At 40.6% G+C, this 22,431-nt stretch overlaps 1 protein-coding gene and 1 long non-coding RNA gene across 11 annotated transcripts in view; one reads left to right on the plus strand and one right to left on the minus strand.

The window, feature by feature from the left end:
- RCBTB2 (RCC1 and BTB domain containing protein 2) overlaps positions 1–18,837 on the plus strand; it is a 53,809-nt gene extending 34,972 nt beyond the window's left edge. For 8 of the 10 annotated variants that reach the window (XM_049646908.1, XM_049646910.1, XM_049646905.1 and 5 more), the window contains 10 exons: positions 1,176–1,342; positions 1,888–2,046; positions 2,174–2,281; positions 3,354–3,496; positions 6,328–6,393; positions 9,170–9,360; positions 9,869–9,995; positions 11,616–11,755; positions 15,191–15,321; positions 17,615–18,837. In XM_049646908.1, the coding sequence (XP_049502865.1) occupies positions 1,176–1,342; positions 1,888–2,046; positions 2,174–2,281; positions 3,354–3,496; positions 6,328–6,393; positions 9,170–9,360; positions 9,869–9,995; positions 11,616–11,755; positions 15,191–15,321; positions 17,615–17,755 (1,373 nt within the window). In that variant the 3' untranslated portion in view covers positions 17,756–18,837. Of the gene's footprint in view, positions 1–1,175; positions 1,343–1,887; positions 2,047–2,173; positions 2,282–3,353; positions 3,497–6,327; positions 6,394–9,169; positions 9,361–9,868; positions 9,996–11,615; positions 11,756–15,190; positions 15,322–17,614 lie in introns of those variants that run through there. The other 2 variants (XM_049646911.1, XM_049646914.1) reach the window with 2 other exon arrangements.
- Positions 18,291–22,216, minus strand: LOC125933772 (uncharacterized). Its single transcript, XR_007461097.1, has 2 exons — positions 20,522–22,216; positions 18,291–19,508 (listed from the first exon to the last, which is right to left on the minus strand). It is a non-coding gene; the product is annotated as an uncharacterized LOC125933772 (long non-coding RNA).
- Between the last annotated feature and the right edge of the window lie 215 nt (positions 22,217–22,431).

Consider the following 22,431-nt stretch of genomic DNA (forward strand, 5'->3'; position numbering starts at 1 on the left):
GAAAACCTCTCCCTGAAGGGTTGTAATCATGGATTCGTATTCCAATTCACATCAGACTGGTAGTCCAAGAAATCTCAAGCCTTGGATTTATTAAAGAAGTACCTTTAAGTGCCTTAGTGGCATGACAGAAGTTAATGTGGATCCTTTCTAGAGGAAGGCACCTTCATTTCATCCTAGGCCTGAAGAAATATAATGCCATTGCAAAATGAGTTTTCAATGGCAATTAGCAGCACATAGTAAAAGATAACCAGGTACACAAGGGAACAAGGCACCATGAATGAGAACCAGCAAAAAAGATAGCAAACACTGAATACTAAGTATCAGCTGTTACCAGGTACAAGATGACTATATTTATTATGTTTGAAAAAATAAAAAACCAGCTTGAAGACCTGCAGAGATCAAAGAGGATTTGAAAAAGAATGAAATACACAATATAATTATCAAAATGAAAACTCCTTGGGCAAGTTTAATAGCAGTTTGGGCATATCAAAAGAGAAAATTAGTAAACTGGAAGATCAGAAGAAATTATCTGGCATGTAGCACCCAGAGATAATATGGTAGAAAATACAAGCACAAGGAGTATATACTGTATGGTTCCATTTATTTACAGTTCAAAAACAGGAAAAACTAAATTCTCTTATTGTGGATTATATATGGGGAGCTTTTGGAGTGATCATAAGGTTATATTTCTTGACCTGAGTGGTGATACATGGGTGTGTGCTTTATAATTATTTATAAAACTGCATATATATCTTATGAACTTTTCTGAATATATATTATACCACATAAGAAATATATAACAAATATTTTAAAAATTAACTTGATCATTTTATAGATAAGAAAATAGGCCCAGGGAAATTAAATGACCTACAGTGTCTTGACTTTCAATCTGATGTTTTTTCCTATTATTCTTAGTAGCATTTCTCTGCTGTTTATTTACAACCTATCTGCCAGCTATTTTAACTCATCCATTTAAATTTCATCTTGTTGCTTTGAGATAGAGTATCTCAAATTTTCCAAGTGTATTCTCTTATGGAATGAGTTTGGTGGGATAGGGAAATCAATTATCATTTGCACATGAATTTTTAGTTTTCATTTGTAGAAGGATGCAATATATATGTTCATATAATGAAGTAGATGTTTTGAAAGCTGGTTTTATTTCTTTTTATTTTCAGAAGGAGAAGTCTTTACCTGGGGTCATAATGCTTACAGCCAGCTGGGCAATGGGACAACTAATCATGGTTTAATGCCCTGTCATATTTCTACTAATTTGTCAAACAAACAAGTCACTGAAGTTGCCTGTGGGTCTTACCATTCTTTGGTGCTAACATCTGATGGAGAGGTGAGAATAGTTAGTGTAAATCTCATTGATTTTTTTCAGTAAGATTATATGGATTGTTACAGCCATCTTGGAAACATGGTCATTTGATTAAAATAACCACCTCCCTCAAATTCAACCTTATTCTTGTTAGCAGTTCATAATCATGGTGGTTACATCATTAAGTGTACCTTTATGTAGTAAGGATTTCTATAACTGCAGAATTTAAAAGGTTGTAATGTTCTTTCTATATTGCTATATACTCAAGGGTTTTATTTGCAAAAAGAAAAGCCCTAAAATGCTGGAAAGTATGGCTGAAGCCAAGTAGATATTTGGATAAATATTATATATTTGATGATCATTATTGTTATTTGTACAGATAATACCAATAACCCAATTTTATAAAGTATTGTAAATTTTGTAAGAATGAATTTTACAAAAACTTCTCTATGTTGTGAGAATTTATGGATATCAAGCATTTTGAAAACAAAGATGAGGCATTATGAGTACATGTTAATTTCTAATTGAGATACTTTTTAAGTTAATGTGTTTCATTTATTGATCCCCAGGTATTTGCCTGGGGTTATAATAACTCCGGGCAGGTAGGATCTGGATCAACAGCCAATCAGCCAATCCCTCGAAGAGTCACAGGCTGCTTACAGAATAAAGTAGTTGTGAACATAGCATGTGGGCAGATGTGTTCAATGGCAGTGGTGAACACTGGCGAGGTAAGAAAGTTATTTCATATGTTGTTTAGAAAAAAAACCCATTCGCCTGATCGGTGGCGTGTTTCTCACAGCAGAGAGCTTGCTTGCATGTGTCTTTCGTGGGACTGAGTCTCTGGTTTTCTCTCAGGTCTATGTCTGGGGTTACAATGGAAATGGGCAGCTTGGACTTGGCAGTAGTGGCAACCAGCCAACCCCCTGTAGAATATCGGCTTTGCAAGGCATTCGTGTCCAGCGGGTACGTCCACAGGGGTCTGTGTGTGCCTGGTTTTACGTCTTTCGTGGCAAAGATGCCAATGTACACAGTTTTCTTGGCAGATGAAAAGTTTAGCTGCTTGATGTTTTCTTTATTGAACTAAAAACCAAAGCTCTGTTTCCCTGAGTAAAGTTGTAGATGTTCATCAGGAAATTCTGTTTCTAGGCCACTCTCATACCTAGCTTTTGGAATGTAAATTGTTACAATCTTTTCCAGGGAAACTTTGGCAGCATATATCAGGAGCCTTGAAAATATTCATACCCTTTGTTCTGTAATTTTCTTCCAGGGATATTTAAGGAACAAAAAAGAAAGACACAGGATTAGTGGAGAGATATAGCAAAAGAGGAAGGAAGCGAGGGAGGGAGGGAGGATAAAGAGGGAAAGAAAGAAAAGAAAAAAATATCAACTTTAATAAATAAATAATAGATATAGCATAATTTAATCAAATAATAAGTTAGTGATTAAATAAATTATACAAAATCTACATGAATGGAAATGATGCTTACAAAGGATTTTTAATGATATGGAAATAGTGCTATGTGATGTTATATAAAAATGAAGATACAGACATGGTGCATGGAGACATGGCACGTGTTTCTGTACTGTATGTGTGTGTGTGTGTGTATATATAGAAAAAAATCCTGATCTTGAGATTACTTTCATATTTATACTTTTTTTATGGTATTTCACATTAAACATGTTTTACAAAAAAAAAAAAAAAGGAAAGTAATTCTTAAAAAATAAAAGTGTATTTCATATTCACTTCACACCCCTTGATCTCTGTGAGCATAATGAATGCCATATGAAAGCTGAATAAACCAGACTCATGTCACTGAAGGAAATCATGTTGATCTTAACGGCCGTTTTGGCCACATGTGGGCTGAGCTAGTTCTGGACTAATATAGGTTACCTCAATGTTGGTCTCTCTGGGCAGGCTGCCTCTTTTTCTTCTTCTTCTTCTTCTTTTTTTTTTTTTTTTTACATCTTTGATTCTTAACCTATCTCGTGAAAGCATATTTGCAGGCCTAAGTGGATTTGGTTTTCCTCTTTCCAGGTTGCCTGTGGCTATGCGCACACATTAGTGTTAACAGATGAAGGCCAAGTGTATGCTTGGGGTGCAAATTCTTACGGCCAGTTGGGCACTGGCAATAAAAGTAACCAGTCCTATCCTGCACCTGTCGTTGTGGAAAAGGACAGGTAATATGTGCATTTTCAAAACAACTTGCATGTTCTTTAGTGATTAAACAGAACTTGGACGTGATACAGAATTGTGGGGAAACTTACTGCTAATATTAGAATAGTCTTTCACCAGAGCATTCATTCCTCTTTAAAATTGGCTTTTGAACCCTTGGGGAGTTTGTATGTTAAATACTCTACTTTCATTTACCCCTATTTCAGCTACTGTACACAAACAACAAGGACTAAGCCTCCCACAGCTGTTCTACATTATACCTCTCCCTCACAAATTACCTTTTCCTCCTCCTTGTTTTCTGTTTTACATTAAGAGGAAGTTGATGATGCTTGAGGTGGATTTTCTGTGGCTTAGAAAAACAAAAGTACCTCAGATAGATTATAAAGCCATTCACTCAGCTACGTGTAAAATTTGCCAGTTGAAAGGATAAGACCATCTCATGATTTTAGCTCCCAAGCTATCACTATGAGGCAGAGTATAGTGGTTAGAAAATTAAGACTTAGTTTTGCTCACTTGTTTGCAAGGTTGTGTCAAGTAATTAACATATCCAAAATTTTCTTCCAGTTATCCTACTACTTTTGAAAGCCCTTTGAATGTCTCAAACATGGCCATAGCACTGCCTTTTCACTCTTATCTCTTGACACAGTAGTATAGGACAAAAATATTCATTATTGTGTCTGTTAAACCAGGTTTATAATCATTGTAGGAATGAATACTGCTATTTTCATTTTTATTGTACATACTAATTTTTGTTATATCTGATTTCAAAGTAAGCATATGGATATATAGATTATCTTGCATTTGTATGCAATTCTTTCATATTTTCCTGTTGGAATATTTAACAATAAAAGTGAAGAACCAAATTGTCATTTTCAACCCCCTTGATTTTCATGTGAGTATTATAAACCTGGCTAATTTTGTTTAACCTATGTTAAATAGGTTTTAAAAAAAACCTATTTTTGTTTTTTTCCCCCAAAATCTTAGAATAAGAACCTGGACCTCATAAGGATTGGGGAGAAGGAGAGGGAATGGAGGTCAGGAACTGGTGGGAATGTACTAGATGTGTGCAGCCGTGCCATTGCCACCCCCGTTTAGGTAGTTCAGGGCTCCTCAGTGAAAAGAGAAGGGACAGTCTTGAGGCTTTGAGTAATCACGAAAATGCTTCAGTTTAGCAAATTGGGTCAGTAGGGACATTTAGTATTTAGACAAACAGTAAAGTGTTAAAGGATCAAATAAAGGATCAAATCAAAACATGTTTGTATAGCCCTTTACCATTTTTATGGTGCTATCACACTTTCTGTAAATTTGAACTCCTCGTCCCTGGACTTGCCAAATCCACTACTGTCTGCCCACCAGCAGCTTGCCCCACATTGCTCTGCTGGTCCCTGGTCGTCCCAGGATGAGCACCAGGTCTTCCCACTCCCATCATGCTAGGCCAGAGTGTAGGACAGCTTGGGGAAGAAGGAAAAAGAGGCAGAAAAGAAGGGCAGGGGAGTTATGTTGAGTGCCAACTCCTTACGTGGTACTTGAGAGTATTGCTTGTTTATTTTAAAAACTTAAGGTTTTAAAAAAACTAACTTTTTTCAAATTTTGAATTATAAATGCAAAAAAAGTGGAAATAGCTCCACACTTGCACACTCGCTGTTGTCCATGTAGTCATTATTTGGGCTACAGAAATCATGGCTGAATGTTTTGAATGCAATATTCCTACTTTTCTGTTTTCCATGCCTGAATTCGCTGTGGTAACCCCTGAGCTTGCAGGCTCTCCATCACACCAATATTGCGAGGGAGGAATTTGTAAGTCTGCTGGGACTTGTTTTGCACGTACCCACCCTTTTCAGCGACTGAAATTTGCAGATATGTTATGACTTATCTCTCAAGAACTCACTTCTGACTCTTGGGGCCCATTTCGGGGAAGTTTGACTAATTAGAAACAAAAGGATTGAATGTAGGGTGGGGTGGATCTTCAGGTCCTGGTTACCTGTTTACAGAAGTGGAAAGTGAATATCTGTGTACATTGGATCCTTTGCTTAAACGACAACCCAAGGAAAACCTTTTAAAAATTTTTCCCACAGAGATCTATGATGAAGAATGCTAATGACATTTGTTAGCAATTTATGTTCACATAAAAGTAATTTTAACGACTAAAGTAATTCTCTTCTCTCTAACCCAGTCATTCCCAATCTTTCTGAAGTCTCAGTACTTTGATTTACCAGCATTTATCTTTGTTCTTAAAGTTCCATAAAAGCATAGTTGAAGTTAAATTGATTTAAAGCTAACTTTGCCTTGAATTTTTGGGAATTTTGTGACACCTTGATAATTGGTAGTATGTTGGCCTCTTACAAAACCAGGCTTGGGAATCACTGCTCTGGATCTTTTTATTATTACTATTTCTTCTCCATTCTTCTTCTGTCTCACAAATTACCTTTTTTCCTCTCCTCATTGTTTTCTGTTTTATATTCTTCCTCACTCTCTGCTTTTTCATTTCTAGTACTTCACAGCCATTAAGCTGCAGTCGTTGGGGATCATTCCATTGAGGTGACACAAAACTCATTTATTATGAATGTCTAGTACTTTTTTTTTTTCATTAAGCATGGCTACAAAATAAAATGTGAAATATGCCAGACATTCTGACAGTAAAGTTTAGCTCAGTTTATAGTCATCGTCTGTTGCATATTAGACTGGAAAATCTGAGCTTCAGAATTTTGCTTCTTGGTATGAATCAGATTTAAGAACAGATGACCTTAGGCAACAGCTGGATGCGTTGGCAGTTGGTTGGGTCCCAAGCTTAGACTTGAAGGTTCCCTCTAAACTTTCTCCACTCTTGTTCCTGTAGCAGCTGCTGCCGTCAGCCAAGCCCGTGCCCCACCCCTGACTTCCCGTGTGCCGCTAGGTGTTCCAGGTAAACTTCACGAGGCCACGTTAAGGGAAGGCCACTGCTCCACAGCCTTCTGCATCTTGACCCCTGTGCTGTGTCTGTTCCAGCCTTCCTCCACCAAGCAGTGTTCCCTCCTCCTGTGAAGGCAAAGGCTACTTCCTTTCCACGGAGGCTAGTAAAGATATTTCAGAAGTGAATGCAGGAATTAAATTATTTTGGTTTTCTGATGTTGGGTAGTTGAGCCCAGAAGGACACTGTTATGTTCCCATCAGTTACATTTTTCATAGAACATCATCAGGGAAGAGAGAGGCTATCTGTGATTTTAAGTGGTTTCCCAGAGTTCCTGCAGCCACTGGTAAACACTTCAGTCACCAGAAGAAACTGGTTTTGAGTGTGCACTCTGCCGTAGCTGATTTCATTTACTCACAAGGCTGTGAAAGGATTGCTACCTGGATTCTGCTCTCCTCACTTTTTTTTTTTAAGATGATAAAATAGATGATAAGTGTTTAAGTACCTTGGCCTCCATAGGCTGCTGTCTGGCCCTCAGCCCTGTGCCCTGCCCCTCGCACCAAGCCATGTAAAATGAAGTGTGTTGCTGCCCTCACATTTGGTGTAATGCGTGAGGGTGGATGGCCTTTTCTTTGAACAGATGCCTTTTCTTTGAACAAATGCATTTATTCCATTTCCTTGCCTTCTCTTTATTGAGAAGGATATGCTTATTGAGAAGCCAAATAGGATTGGCAATATTCCCTGTGTGGGCAAGGAAGATTCTTTTGTAAAAAGCACATATTAGAGGTTTGGGCCCATTCACTGACTTGACCATGCAAATAGGGAAGGTCTCACTGTCTGAATTGATCATTGGAAATATAGTCTCTGTGTGAGGGAGGCTTTGTCACTTAAAATGCCAAGAAGTAGTAAACCTGTTAAGCCTCTACTGCTGGCTACACTTTGTACACCAGACTCTGTGCTTGGTGTTTAACATTTTATCATTTAATTTGTATGTACTAGCTTGCAATGTGATGGAACAGAGGCTTGGGAACATTTACGCCGTCACACAGCCCAGTGGTAGAGCTAGGATGTGGCCCTCGGTGTGTTTGACCCCAGCATCCAGGCTCTCCACCGTGGTACAGCATAGCTTCTTGTGTGGTACTCCCATCTTCAAGAGCTAAGAGCTGCCCTTGAATGAATCCCCGAAATGATTGGGACCGCACATGAAAACAGTACACCTCAGCCTTCTGAGGCAAGCCACCACGGCAGTGTTCAGCTTGCATGATGACCATCTTCCCTCCTTGTCTGGGAAACGGCCGATTAAAACAGGCAGTGGAGGGGTGTCTCCACCCTCCAATTGCTAGGCTGTCAGTGGGGTCTTCCCATCCCTCAGTCGCTCTGTGTTGTTCTGTCCTTCCCAGTTAGTCAATAAAATAACCTAAAAATTGTGCTTAATCAGACACCTTACTGGGGAGAGAAAGACACTTGGGGAGAGAGAAATAAGCCAGTGATTTAGCCTGCCAGGAACTTATAATCTAGCAGAGTAGGTGAGACATACCTCCCTGAGAAGTTAAGGGCCAGGCTGGAGTGGTGTGGATGGGATGAATGGCGAGAGTGCAGGTGAGAAAGAGACCTCTTCCTCTGGGGCCATTTGAGCTGAGCCTTGGAAGATGGGCAGGATTTCTAAGGCAGAGAGAAAGGAAAGAGCATTCCTGCACAAGGACTTTGTGAGGAAAAATGTTGAGGGGCAGTGAGTACATCTGTTTGTTGGAACATAGGGTATGTAGGTAAATGTGATTTGAAAGAGGATTGGATACAGGCGCAAGACAAATTATGGAAGGTCTTGATGTCACACATCTGGATTTTATCTTGTGGGAAGCCACGGAAGGTTTGAGAGTACCGACGAGGATGCTGTTTTCAGAGGATTGTTAACCTGCCAGCCTTGTGTGATTTGGATCGGAAAAGAGAGTCTTAAGGCATGGAGACCACGGAGGCTGTTGCTTTGGAGTCAGATATGGGCTGTGCCTGGCCTAGTGGCAGATGGGAGAAATTAACAAAGAGAGAATCTATGTTATTTGTCAATTGGATATTCTGAAAAAAGTGAGGAGGGAGAAGTCAAAGATGACTCTGAAGCTCTGAGCCTAAGTCACTGAGGATCTTGGTGCCACTGCCTGCTGTGGGCAAAATCAAGATGGCAACCTCACTTTGGGTAAAATAGTTTACTCTCTTTTGTGAATCTGTACAGTGGCTTATTCTTAGAGAAAGTTAATTATTTCTAAATCAACAAAAACAGGGCTATTAGGAAGTATTCTGAGAACTACCTCCCTGGCAATTGTGAACTTATCAGAAAACTGCTCTCTTGGGCTCTCAAAGATAGAGTCCTATGAGTTAGAACTACTGACCTTACTGTTTGCAGTGTGAATTGGGGTGGCCCACAGCATGCTGCATCTAACACTAAAATCGGTAAAGTTTTAATGAAAATATTTCTTGATACTGGATCAAGACCTGGGTTAAGTAGCCCAAGTCTTTATCACTGTTTTGTTTGTTTTGGCCTTTACCCTTGGATTGTTTTTGCATTTCACCACGGGACAGTATATATTTTTGTAGGCCTACGGGCTGGAAGTGGTAACAGGTAGATCTTTATGAGTTGTGCCATTGAAGGATAGCTTAAACCTAAATAACTGTTTCGTGCCTGAAAATCTAGATTAAGTCTCGTTTTGTTTTTGAAATCCGTTAAAGTTAAGGGAAGGAGAAATCAACTTGTTTCTTCTCCTGTTTGCCACGTTCACTTGGCATTTATTTGTGAACCTAGAATTATAGAGATTGCGGCCTGCCACTCGGCCCACACTTCGGCTGCCAAGACCCAGGGCGGGCACGTGTACATGTGGGGCCAGTGCCGGGGCCAGTCCGTGATCCTGCCTCACCTCACGCACTTCTCCTGCACCGACGACGTGTTCGCCTGCTTCGCCACTCCTGCTGTCTCTTGGCGCCTCCTGTCCGTGGGTGAGTGGTCTCTGCCCATTTGGGTGAAAACTAGCAAGACAACCCCGGTGATAGTAAAAGGACTTTTTAGGTGCAGAATCATATATTTTCTCGCTAATGGGCTCCTGTGAAAGGAAACTGATTTGATGGATTAATTTTTCTTGAAAGTATCAGAAACCAGGATCACATACTAAATTAAAAGCTGTTTCATTTGACTGCTTTTTAGTGTTCCTGAAAAACTATTCTCTTTTATTTTTAGCTAGTCTATTTACTCAAACATTCAAAAATTTCATTGAGGGGGCGGTTTGGGACTTTTTAGTTGTTCTGTCAGGTTTACAAGGAGATGTGTGTGAGGCTCTTACCCTTAATGATTACAGAGACGTGAAAATCTGTATTTAGGGGAAAGAAAGCACCACTCAGCCATTTATTTCGGGTATTTTCCTGAGTGTCACAAGAGCGATGTTGTATTCTGGCCTGCATTTCTACTGTGTCTGTCCTTAAGCCTGGAAACATTTGTGTTCCTCTGTAGAACCTGATGACCACCTGACAGTGGCAGAGTCGCTCAAGAGGGAATTTGACAACCCCAGTACAGCAGACCTGAAATTCCTGGTGGACGGAAAGTACATTTATGCACATAAAGTCCTTCTCAAAATTAGGTAAGGAGTCATTTACGTTGAGACTTGAGATAAACATGATTTTCTAAGTGTTCACAGAACTAGAGGAGGCACTTCAGTAGTTATGAAGATAACGTAAGGCTGATTTCACCCTTGCGAGCGTGCAGTGCAGCCGGGGAAACACAGGACACGGGAAACGAGAACCACCGGGGCCTGTGGGGGAGAGAGTAAACGGCTACGGGCTTCCTTAGACACTTTGCAGGTGGTCTGTCCAGCCCGGCGTCAGAGCGGCTGGCTGCCACCTGGGCTTCCTGCCCAGGACCCGAGCTTCGTCGCTTTCCTTGTCAGTTGTGGGACAGTGAACTTTTAGATGCTTGGGAAAAAGAGAAGGTAAGGCTTTTGCAAGGCAGCAAGGTCTGGGGTAAAATTAACACCGAGATTTTAAAATTCAGATTTATTGAGGCATCATTTTTGAGCAACGAGCTGCATCCATTTGAAGTGTGCAGTTTGAGGAGCTTTGACATATATTTATGCTGTGAAACCACGGCCCTATATCAAGACATAGAACATTCCTGTCATCCCTCAAAGGTCCCTCATGCATCAGCCCTGGGGCAAGCACTGATTTTCTTTCAGTCACTATAGATTCGTTAGCATTTTCTAGAAATTTATGTTAATGGAATCATATAGTCTGTATTCTTTTGTGCCTGGCTTCCTTCTCTTAGCATAATGATTTTAAAAACCATCATGTTGTTGTGTAACAGATATTTAAATCCTGCTACAATGAATCACAAACTCAGTATGGCATTTTAGTCTCAAGTACGCCTCTTTGGTTGTGCTGTCCAACATTCCTTCACTCCTACTATAGCCCCTAAACCTTCATAAAAGAGACAGGGGCATTAGTTTGCTAGGGCAGCTGTAACAAAGTGCCATACACTGAGTGGCTTCAACAACAGCTCTGGAGGCAGAAGTCCAAGATCAAGGTATTGGCGGGATGCGTTCCTCCCAAGGGAGAATTCATGCCTCTCTCCCAGCTTCTGGTGGCTTGCTGGCAATCTTCGGCATTCCTTAGCTTGGGGCATGATTGACCACTCCAGTCTTTACGTGGGGTTCTCCCTGTGTGCATGTCTGCATCCAAATTCCCCATTTTTATAAGGACACCCATCATCTTGGATTAATGTCCACCCTGATGACCTCATTTTAACTTGATTACCTCTGTAAAGATCCTTTCTCCAATTATTGTTATATTCTAAGGTTAGGGCACCAGCATATGAATTTTGGGTGGAGGGGCACAATTCAACCCATAGCAGGAGGTAAAGAAACAAAATGACTCAGTTTATGAAAAGAAACCCACCCAATTTCCATAAATGCCGCGCTGCGCACGGGGTGCAGAAATGACACCTCGGAGTCAGCTCCGCTACATCCGGTTTCCATCTGCAGCCTCGTCCAGTAAGTGGTGGTCACTACACTTCCAGCCAGCAGAGGAAGCGAGGGACCAGGATGGGGACACAGAGGTGTGCAGTGTGAGGAGAATCCTGTGCCACGCCGTGTTTCCTTTCTCCTTGTCAGTTCCCCTTGAAGCCCCACAAGGATGTGTCCCTCAGGAGGGTCGTCTGCTCTCGCCCAGAAGCTAGGACCTCACATGCTCTTTCTTCCTTCATTCAGGTGTGAGCATTTTCGTTCTTCATTGGAAGACAACGAGGATGATATTGTAGAAATGAGTGAGTTTTCGTATCCTGTTTACCGAGCCTTCCTGGAATACCTGTATACAGACAGCATCAGCCTTTCCCCCGAGGAGGCAGTAGGTAATCGCCACCACACTCTCCCAAGAGACGGGCACGATGCTGAGTAACGCGCAGGGTGGAAGTGGCCGTGAGGGCGATCGCACACACAGTTCTCTCTGTGTCCAACCCACACTCTTTTCCCTGGTTACTGCTTCATACAGAGGGTGACTTGGTGGATCTCAAACCGTCAGACTGTGGAGCGGGTGCCATTCTTCCGTAACTGCCGTATGTAAGGAATGCGCATGACTGTTCGGCAGCCACATCTGCCGCCCCTGAGATGTCTACGTTAGAAAGAAGATGAAATGCACATAGTAGTAATAAGCCCTGTGGTCTCCATAACCGGGAATTGCCCTCTAGACGGCTTTGGGACAGAACGCTGTGGGACTTCTGGGGCCTTCTGTCCTGAAGGTAGTGTGGGGCGTTCACTGCGCCTCAGGGGTACGGACAGTAAAAAAAAAAAAAAAAGCCACATAGATCAAACGGGCACAGAGTAACAGACATACTACATTTCAGTTCACAGCTGTTGGCAATATTGTTAGCTGGTGGCAAAGAGAATTAAGGAATTCTGTAAGGAACTAAAGAAACAGCTCAGCCTTCAGATTTTTAAATTAAATATTCCTTTTACATGTATAAATCCAGTATCGGTTTTTACCAGATCAGCATTTAATTTTCCTCAGGTAAACAAAAATCTGATTTCTGGAGTTTTACAGTTTTCCTCCCTTTCTTCCACAAATGATTTAGTGCCTATGCCCAGCATGTGCCACAGCTCCTCTCAGTGTCTGTGCAGGAGACGGACCAGGGCCTTGCCCCTGGGGGCTTGTGTTCAGATGAGGGAGACCAGCCCTAAACAAGCAAATATGGAAGGCCTCCGTGAGGAAGTACAGGGAGCAGAGAGCGGGGGGAAGCAAGAGGGAACAGCCGCGCAGATGCCCGAGGGAAGAGCCTTCTGGGAAACAGTGAGCGCAGAGGTCTGAGACAGGCACAGATTTGTGGAGGAAGAGGAAGAAGGCCAGGGCAGGTGGAGTGAAGTGAGACTCAGTGCGGTAAGAATTAGGTCAGGCAACGGGATGTGGGCAAGAGCATGACTACCCTTGGGGGCCACGGTGAAGAGCTTGAGTTTTAATCTTGGTGTGGTGGAAAGCCTTGGAAGGTTTTGAGCGTGAGGCTTGTGTTATTTAGGATTTGCTTTAACAACAACATTTTAAAAACTGTGGTTTAAAGGAGACAGTGCAGGGCATCCCTGCGTGTGGCCCCTGTGCTCATAGTCCAGGACCGCGTTTGCATTACTGGCAAGATGGAGGAAGGGACGATGACGAAGGGGCAAAGGGAAAATCCTAGTGTCTCTTAAGGAAGGGTCCTGGAAGTGCTACATGAGAGGCTGGGGGAAGTGGTAGAGGAAGAAAGGGAGAACAGGTCTGTGTGCTGGTGGGGCTGAGGCACAGCAGCTTCCATGACAGGAGTGATGTGTTTTAAAAGATAGTAATTATGACGGTTCAGGTATAAGGTGATGACGATACCCTGGATTAGGGTGGCACAGCGGCAGAGGTGTTGAAACAGATCCTATTCTGGATGTATTTTAAAAATGGGGCTGATGGCACGTTGGGGTGTGCGGAAAACAGAAGTAACGACTGCTCTAAGCTGTTTGGCTGAGTCGGTGGGTTCGTGGAAGTAGCATTCAAGACGATGAGGACGATGGAGAGCAACAGGTTTTGCCCTTGAGTGTGAGAAGGCAAAGGAGTTTTGAGTTGCTTACTAGACATCTGCACTGGAAGGGCAGGCCTACCATCTTTCTATACCCACTGCCAGCTACACCCTGCATCACAAGGGATGTGTGGGCACGCCAGCCTGCATGGCCAAGCTCCATTCACCTAGGCCACCGCCGGGGCTGGGCATCTGCACATTGGTGGCATGGTCGGGAAGGGAGCAAATGTCCACGTAAGTGGCCTCAGGGCCAACTAGGTAGGGAATTCCAGAGTCCCCGGTAACCAAAGTGTGGTTTAGGAGTGGATGCCTGGCTCTTGGCCACTGTGGTGAGGACTGTGCCTGGAGGAGGTGCAGATCTGGGCTGTTTTGAGCAGGGGCTCAGGGCAGGATCTTCTCTGAGGGCAGCTCAGGAGAACACATTTATGTGATTCTGCAGTTTGGAGTGTGGACTAGAGATAGGAATTTGGGGTTGCCAAGAACTGACCAAAAACAAATGAGCCATCACAGGTCTCAAGATTTCAGAAGATTTCAGTATCCTTCACTGGGCCATGGGCCTTGCCACTGTAATTTTGATAGTATTGGTCAGGTTACGATGAAAACAAGTTTGCACCCGGCCCTCCTACATACGCAAGACGCAGTGGCAGATGGATGCAAAAACGGTTGATGTTTTAAGATTGATGAAATCCCACCTCTTTGTCTCTTAGGCCCCTGGGAAGCACTTTGCAGGTTAGCTTGATGTAGATGTGATGATTTTCTGGCAGAGGATTCAGCTAACCTTTTGATCAGATGACAACCCAGACTGCAGGTAGAGCTAGTGAGTGTACCTCTCTGAGCGTGGGGCGTGCTGGTCTCGGGGTGCCTCATCCTGTTCATGCCAGGGCAGGAGGCCTCGCACAGTGTTTCTAGCCAAGCCTTGTATCCAGACACAGCTCCTTTCATAAGTATTTTCACAAAGTGTTTCTAGCATTCTGTATGCTAATTAACAAATCCCCTGATGGAGATTTAGATAGCCATATCCTTAACTTACATGTGTTAATCACTCCGTCGTGAATTATGTGAAAGTAGTTGACGGATAATATAACGGGACTCATCAATATTTACAGGTGGTATTTTAAACTGAGGGGCAGGGTTGGTGCTGGAAGTCACTTAGGGAAATAAGTGAAATTAGAATCTGAGGATTGAACCCTGGGGCACTCAAAACATTTGGAAGTTAGGAAGAACGGCCGAGCCAAGAGACTGAAGAGGATTACGGAGAAGAAAAACATAAGTAACACAGAGTTTCAAGAAGAGAAGCATCACCAACCACGTCAAATTCTGTGTAAATGTTGAGTAGGACAAACCAGACAACAGCCCCTTGGATTTGGCTCCATGGAAGCATTCGTGACATCCGGGAGTGGAGGGGATGGGATTCTGCTGGAATGGCTTAGCGGGAGAAGGGGAAGGGAGAAAATGGAGACAGCAAACAGAGAGGATGTTCCCCAGGTTTACAGAGAAATGGGGGAGACTGATGAGAGACGGACACGTGTCCATGTGCTGATGGAAATGACCCAGGAGAATAAGTGACAGTGCGGGGTCGGCCTTTACAGGAGAAATATGAAAGCCATTTTCACGGTGTGTCTGCTTTTCCACAGCTACTTGTTTGTGTATTGTATTTGCTCAGTTCCCACATCAACAATCATTGCTTGAAGGGTTGAGTGAGTTTAATGGGGATGCTTCTAATCACTCCCCCTAATAAACATCTCTTCCTGCCAGGATTGCTGGATTTGGCTACCTTTTATAGAGAAAATCGTTTGAAAAAGCTCTGCCAACAAACTATCAAGCAAGGAATCTGTGAGGAGAATGCCATTGCCCTGCTTTCAGCTGCTGTGAAGTATGATGCTCAGGTAAGAAAAGCACCCTTTCGACTAGCTGACCTTGTGGAAAGAATGGTAGGTGTTTAGTTCATAAACTAAAATAAACTAAAACAAGTAAACCAACTAAAAGTACCAGAAAAAGTGACCATTTGTATAATGTTAGGGTGGAGCTCCAAGGAAGAAGCCCTAAATAAAGGAAAGGCTTGACAGGGGCACCTGGGTGGCTCAGTCAGTTGAGCGTCTGACTTCGGCTCAGGTCATGATCTCGTAGTTTGTGAGTTCGAGCCCCGTGTCAAGCTCTGTGCTGACAGCTCAGAGCCTGCTTCGGATTCTGTGTCCCCCTCTCTCTGCTCCTCCCCTGCTCACATGCTGTCTCTCTCTCAAAAGTAAGTAAAGATTAAAAAAAAAATTTTTTTTAAAAGGAAAGGATTGATAGGTCTGATTTCAGAAAGAAAAACATATCTAGACATCAGAAATTACCACCAAGAAAATTAAAAAGTTGATACAGTGGGGAAAATATTTGCAGCATATGGTGAAGCACATTTACCATAGTTAACATATAGTTCTTAGAAAACAAAAAGAAAATATTAGCAGTTTGATGGAAAATGGACCAAAGAACAAAATGGATTTATGAATAAATGAAAAATATAAATGAAACTAAGGTATAATTTTTCACTTGTGAAACTGGGGAATATATTCTTAGAGATAATGCAGGCTCAGAATATTATGTGTTCTCCTGAACAGCTGCTAAGGGTGTGCATTGGGGCAGTCATTGTGGGGGCACTTGGTACCAAATGTATTGAAAGCTTTAAAGGTGTACTTCTTTAAGGAATCCACTTGTAGGAATTTGTCCTAAGGAAGTACTCGTGGATTCAGACAGATTTAGCTTCAAAGGCTAATTGTACTGCAACACTGCTTATAATTTTGAAATTTAGAAAAAGACAACATGAACAGTAGAGGTTTCTTTAAACTGTAGAATGTTTATACTATGAAACTATGCAGCAACTCAAAATACATTAATTGAAAAATGAACATTTTTAAAAGCATCAATTAAAAAAAAAATTTTTAAAGCCGTTTTTAAAAAGACTGACATTCATTATCTACATAGAAAAAAAGAGACTGAAAAATATACTCAAAGGTCATCTTTGGTGGAATTATGGATGATTTTTATTTCCTATCTTTGCTTGTTTTTTTCTGAACTTTCTACAGTGACTGTGTATTGTTTTGACAATAAAGAAAGGAAAGAAAACCTGTCTTAGAGCTAAATCTTTAGGAAGCAGCCCATTCTTCTTGGAGTCGATTTCCTTTTGTTATAAGGATATCCTCTCTGGTCAAAAAACAGGAACATTTTAGTGGTGGGCAAAAAAAAGTTTGTAACTTCTTTTCTGCTTATTAAAGAAAATTTGGAAGATACAAAAAAGTATGAGGAAGGAGATGACTCATCAAACCAGAGAACATTAACATTTTCATACAGCTGCTTCTGTTTTTTTCCTGTTACATGATGTATATTTCTCTAAACACTAGATTTTTTTTTTTCCCCTTAACATTTAAAAAAAATCTTACCCACCTTGAAACATTGATATTAAAAGCATAGTGAATGTCTTTCATTAACATTATAATATATTGGGCACTTACAACATGCAGAACACTTCATGGCTAGGCCAAACTCTTCGCTAGTTTGTGCAAGTCATGGTGATAATACTGGAGGCTGGTGCCTAATCTCCAGTGATGAGGCCGTGGGCACACAGTGTTTCTGCCAGGACTGGGCTTCATTTTCAAGACTTTTTCAGATTCCATATTTATGTCAATTATTTGTATGGTTACTTTCCAGCCTTCTGTTTCCTAGAAAGTAAGCTCCTTGAGGAAAGGCAGGGGCTTTGTTTTGCTCACAATCATAGACCTAATGCCTTAGGGTAGTACCTAACATATAGTAAAACTCTTTTCATCTAGAAACATTTCAGCTCCTAGGGCAATATAAAAGGGGAGTATTTTAACAAATACTGACAGTGGAATGAACAATACAAATACTGTCACTAGAGAAAGGTACGTAGTGCCTATTTCTGAGAATTAAAAATCTGATTCTTTGCACTGGCTGGTATGGAGGAACTTGAATATTTTACTCTGTTATTTAAATGTTTACAAGCATGGATTCACATTAGCTGTACAGTTTTATAACTATTCTTTAGGTATTGCTGTACCAACAATTCTTCCTATTGGCTTTCAAATGCTTGTCCCTTCCTATGTGTCTTGGGAATTTTCATGCTGTGTTGCATTGCATTGGGATATACAAATTTATTAAAGCATTTTTTGTTTTTGTTCCTAGGATTTAGAAGAATTCTGCTTCAGGTTTTGCATAAATCATTTGACGGTAGTAACACAAACTTCAGGCTTTGCAGAAATGGACCATGATCTTCTGAAGAACTTTATCAGCAAAGCTAGCAGAGTTGGAGCCTTTAAAAATTGATCCTCATCTGCAAGAAAGAATTTTTGGTATTTCCATTTTCCCTGCAAAAGCCAGAGAATGACTTTTCCTTAATTGGCTGAATACTTACGTTCTGTCAAAAGAAGGTGGTGGTCAGTCTGCCCTGTGCTGAAGTCTGAAGTTTACTGTACAAGGCATTCCGTGCTCTGATCAGATGTGACTGAGGTCAAGGGAAAAGAAATTAAAATGTCTTATTTACCATTTCCTCTTTCATGTCCCTTAAGTTGGGCATTTTTGGTACATTGGTCTAAGTATATGCTATCCTGGCCAAATTTCTCTTCTTAACAGGCTGATATCACATAGAGAGCTGGACAGTACATTGTCAGCATCCAGAACGGTGCCTTGCATACATAGGCACTCAATTCATTTATTACAAATCTTACGTATGCCCTGAAAACAGCTTTATTTGTGGAATACCGGATGAAGGTATAACAAATTGCACAAAAACAAATTTGAGACAGCCCATCACTATTGAGGTTCATATTCTTCTGGTACCTGGTTCTAAGTAATAGTGGCTAACTTAGAGCATTAATTAGAATTCACAAACAGCCTTGACAATTTAATTGTCGAAGTCCCAAGGGCTAATTTTAATTTTCTATTTACTCTGAGTCATTAATTTCTCATACGGGATTACTGAATATGAAGTACTGTCTTTGAATGAATGTTATTTCTGGGCTCATCTGCCTTACATAATTGCATAATGTCTTTTCTTTTTGTGTTGAGAGATTTGCCTGTGTATGTAAAGATGATTATGTGTTTTTCTTGTAGTGGAGTTTTATGTCACTATAAAACAGTTCTCTTAACCTGGCACAGAATAATTATAAAGTACTAGCTGAAAAGGAACTCATACTTACATTTCATGGACAGCATTAAGAAGAATGAGATAAATTTATACTTTTTCGGTCAAAACAAGTTACCCAACTGCAAAAGAAAAACTGGAACGGGATGTAGGATGTAGTGTCAGATTCCTCTAACATGGGTTTCACAATGTGGTATGTATTTCACAATATGATATTATGTAAAGAAAACTCTTTTGGAATTAAAAACCTTGTTCTGATGCTGAACTATTTGATAATAAAGTGCTTATTTGTAGATAATAGAACAATTGTGTTTTTTTATCCCTAATAAGCAGCAAAATTATATCAACTTTATATCTCATACATTTATACAAATCCATTTGATTAAGCTTATTTTTGGAAGCAGTTACTCAGATAACCTATCATAGCAAAGCCCACCCTAAAACATAAATGGCATATAAACAACATAATTACTGTTCATATTATTGCCTCTGACTACTGTTTATTGGTGAGGTCACTTTTTAATCCTTCGTTTATCTTGGTTTATCTGTTTTTGCAGACCTTATCTGGTAGAGGCAAAGTGGCCTTGACCTCTAGTTCTTAATCAGAATCCAGTTTTGGGAATTATATAGTCTTATTCAGTTATTTGTTATTTGAAGTTAGCCATATATACCATTTGTTTTCATTGTTAGATTTGCTGTTTTATCTATCAAAGAAACCTTCACACCTGGTTATTATCCACAGCTGTCAGTTTAGGCATTTAGACAACCGGTTGCAGCCTGCATTGCTGACTTTTCCTCCTCACCTTCCAATGCTAGCTGGAACGGACCAATGCCTTTACATCTTCACAAGGTCTTCCGAAACCTTCTCTTCCTTTCTTGCCTATTTCTGACAGGGTCTTAAGCTTCTTTCTTTTATGAAATCATTTCATGTAAAAACTGGAATACTCAAAGGGAACAGATGAGTTTACTGAGGTATGAAAAAATGGCCTGCCTTTTACCAAACTCCACAATGGGTCAGTAGCCCATGCTGCCACAGTACAAGTTATTAAGAAGGGCTGCATGGATTTTTACCCAGATTTTCTAAGCTCTGTTATGTGTAGGTTTGTGCTGCTATATCTCTCAGTTCTTATCGCTTTGTACAACAGAATAATCTATGGAACTTTTACCAAACATAAAGATTCTGATTCAGTATATTTGAAAAGTTTCCCAAGTAATCTTGATATTTAGCCAAGTATGAGAATCACCATTTACTCCAAACAAGAAGGGGCTCATAGACCAGTTTGAGAGATGACGGATGAGTCCCATGGATACATCTCTGAAAAAAACAGAGCTTTCTCTCTCATCCTGGAGGATAGGCTTGCCATCAACACTCCTATACAGAGGATAACACTTTCTTTCCTTTATTTCTAACAGATGAGTGGAGAGCCCCAGAAACCTTGCCGTTCAGTTAGGGTTTTGTGAGGGAAAAGGGACATTTTTTATAACGACACTACATCATAAATTAATGGATCCTTCATTTTACAGAAGTTATTCTTAGATTTTCTTTCCCTATGTTCTGTTTCCTCTCTGCTCACACAAGAAGTTCGGTGAGTTAGTGCTTCCAGCATAATTCCAATACACCTTACACAGAGAAAGGTTAAGATTTTACAAGAATTATGGTCATTTGCAAATAGAGGTTTGTGAAGATATCATTTAAAGCTTTTTAAAAGTAAAGGTTAATGTACTGACCTGAGTCATTTTTCAGCTGAGACCTGAAAAATTGTCAGTCATTATGGACCAGACTTGTTGATTTTTATTTAGAGGCAGGATTCCTGACCAGTGATAATGAAAAGCAAACAACAAAAACTATATAGTCTTGTCTGTTTTTTGGTCTATCTTATTAGCCTTCCCCATGCTATTACTACAAAAGACGGGCTGGGAAAACTGTAAAGAAAAATGATAAATCATACCTGTTACTTTCAATTCAGTCTTTGTCAAAGCATAAAAATGTAAACCATACTGATTTTCTTTCACTAAATGCAGTTAAAATCATGTTTTCTATTGAGGAAGTAAGTGATGTTAGTCTGTGGAATAAACATAACTTTCATATTAAACTGTCATTATTTTATATTTCAATGCTAGTATATAAGCATACTCCCAAAATAACAGACACAAAAAAAGATTTATGAGACTATCCAGGTTCATACTAAAAGAGATTGTTTTAAATCCCAGACACTATCAGCATTACCAAGATATATTTCTATGTAAGACACTATACTTGTGGTAGAAATATGCTATTTCTAAAGGTAAGGTTTCCTGTTGTCCCATAAAATACATATTTAGTCCAAAGGAAAATTCTACTGAATGAATTGTTACCAATACCACGTACACTGTCCCAAAAATGAAAAACAAAAATACGCCTTGAGAGGCAAGTTTCTATGAAATCATCCAGATGGTACTAGAACTACAACATATAGGTTCTTCCTCCCCACCGTTTGCACCAAGAAACTGTAATGAGAAATAAATCAGTAAATGAATTTGAATTTGTCCTTTTTATTCTAAAGAGTTTTTATTATTAGAATGCTAGATCCCTGGAAGTGATCAATTTTCTACCATCCAGACTAAAAACTTTTAGCATCCTAAAGGCTGCTTTTTTGCTTTGACCTAAGAGATGCATTTCATGTAAGATCCCAAAATAAATACAGTCCATTGAGGTGTGATTGCCTTTCTTCCTTCAGGAACAAACATGTTGCTGTTCTAGAAGGAGAGAATTCCACTTTCCACCCTGTTTTTGAGAAATCATGTTACTGAAATTCAAGATAATCCCCTATCTGGAACCCTTGGTATGAGATACAGGTCGTCCTGTTTTTGGAGTTTAGTACCTATACCACCTAATATGTAATACCTGAGTAGGGCCTAGGTTAGATTCCCAAAATCAACGTATTAATATTTTTTTGTAGTGAAACAAGAGTATTCCTACTAAGTAGGATAAAAGGCTGTAAATAGCTCTATGCCAGTTTAGACACGTTTGACGTCACATGACTTTTGCCACCAAACAAACGCACAGACCGCTTGGGTTTTTAAGCCTTTTGGATCTCAGAATTGCAGGAAAAGACTGTGGACCTGTGAGACACAAATAGGATGTTTGGGAGGAAAGGCCTTTAATATACACTTTGCATTAGATGACGAGAGATTCTTGCTTTTACTCCTCTTACGATTGTCCATTTTTCTATGACGCCTTATTGTTCGTCAAACACACAGGCGTATTCCCATCTCGGCGCACTGGCTTTTCCACTGGGTGTCTTCCCATCGTTGCATGACTTACTCCCTCACCTCCTGGCAGGCTTTGCTCAAATACCACCTCAGTGAGTCTTTCCCTGACCACCTATTTCCCTAGCAGTACTCCCTGCCCTCCCTGCTATGTTTTTCTGCACAATGTATTTCTTGCTTATTCACTTCCTCTCTTTCCCTGAAACTACAATTAGAAGGTAAACTCCACAGAGATGGGGATCTTAGCTTTATTTACCCATTGCTGTATCTCTTGCATTTAGAACTGTGCCTGGAATATGGTGGGTACTGAGTACATGACCTATTAAAAGAGGAAGGGAATATTATTTGTTTCCATATACTTGGAAAAATATGCAAATATACATTCTCTCTTTTTTTTTTTTTTTTTTTTTTCTTTTTTATTTTATTTTTTTATTTTTATTTTTGGGACACAGAGAGACAAAGCATGAACGGGGGAGGGGCAGAGAGAGAGGGAGACACAGAATCGGAAACAGGCTCCAGGCTCCGAGCCATCAGCCCAGAGCCTGACGCGGGGCTCGAACTCACGGACCGGACCGCGAGATCGTGACCTGGCTGAAGTCGGACGCTTAAC

The sequence above is a fragment of the Panthera uncia genome (genome assembly GCF_023721935.1).
Source record: "Panthera uncia isolate 11264 chromosome A1 unlocalized genomic scaffold, Puncia_PCG_1.0 HiC_scaffold_16, whole genome shotgun sequence".
Taxonomy (NCBI): Eukaryota; Metazoa; Chordata; class Mammalia; order Carnivora; family Felidae; genus Panthera; species Panthera uncia.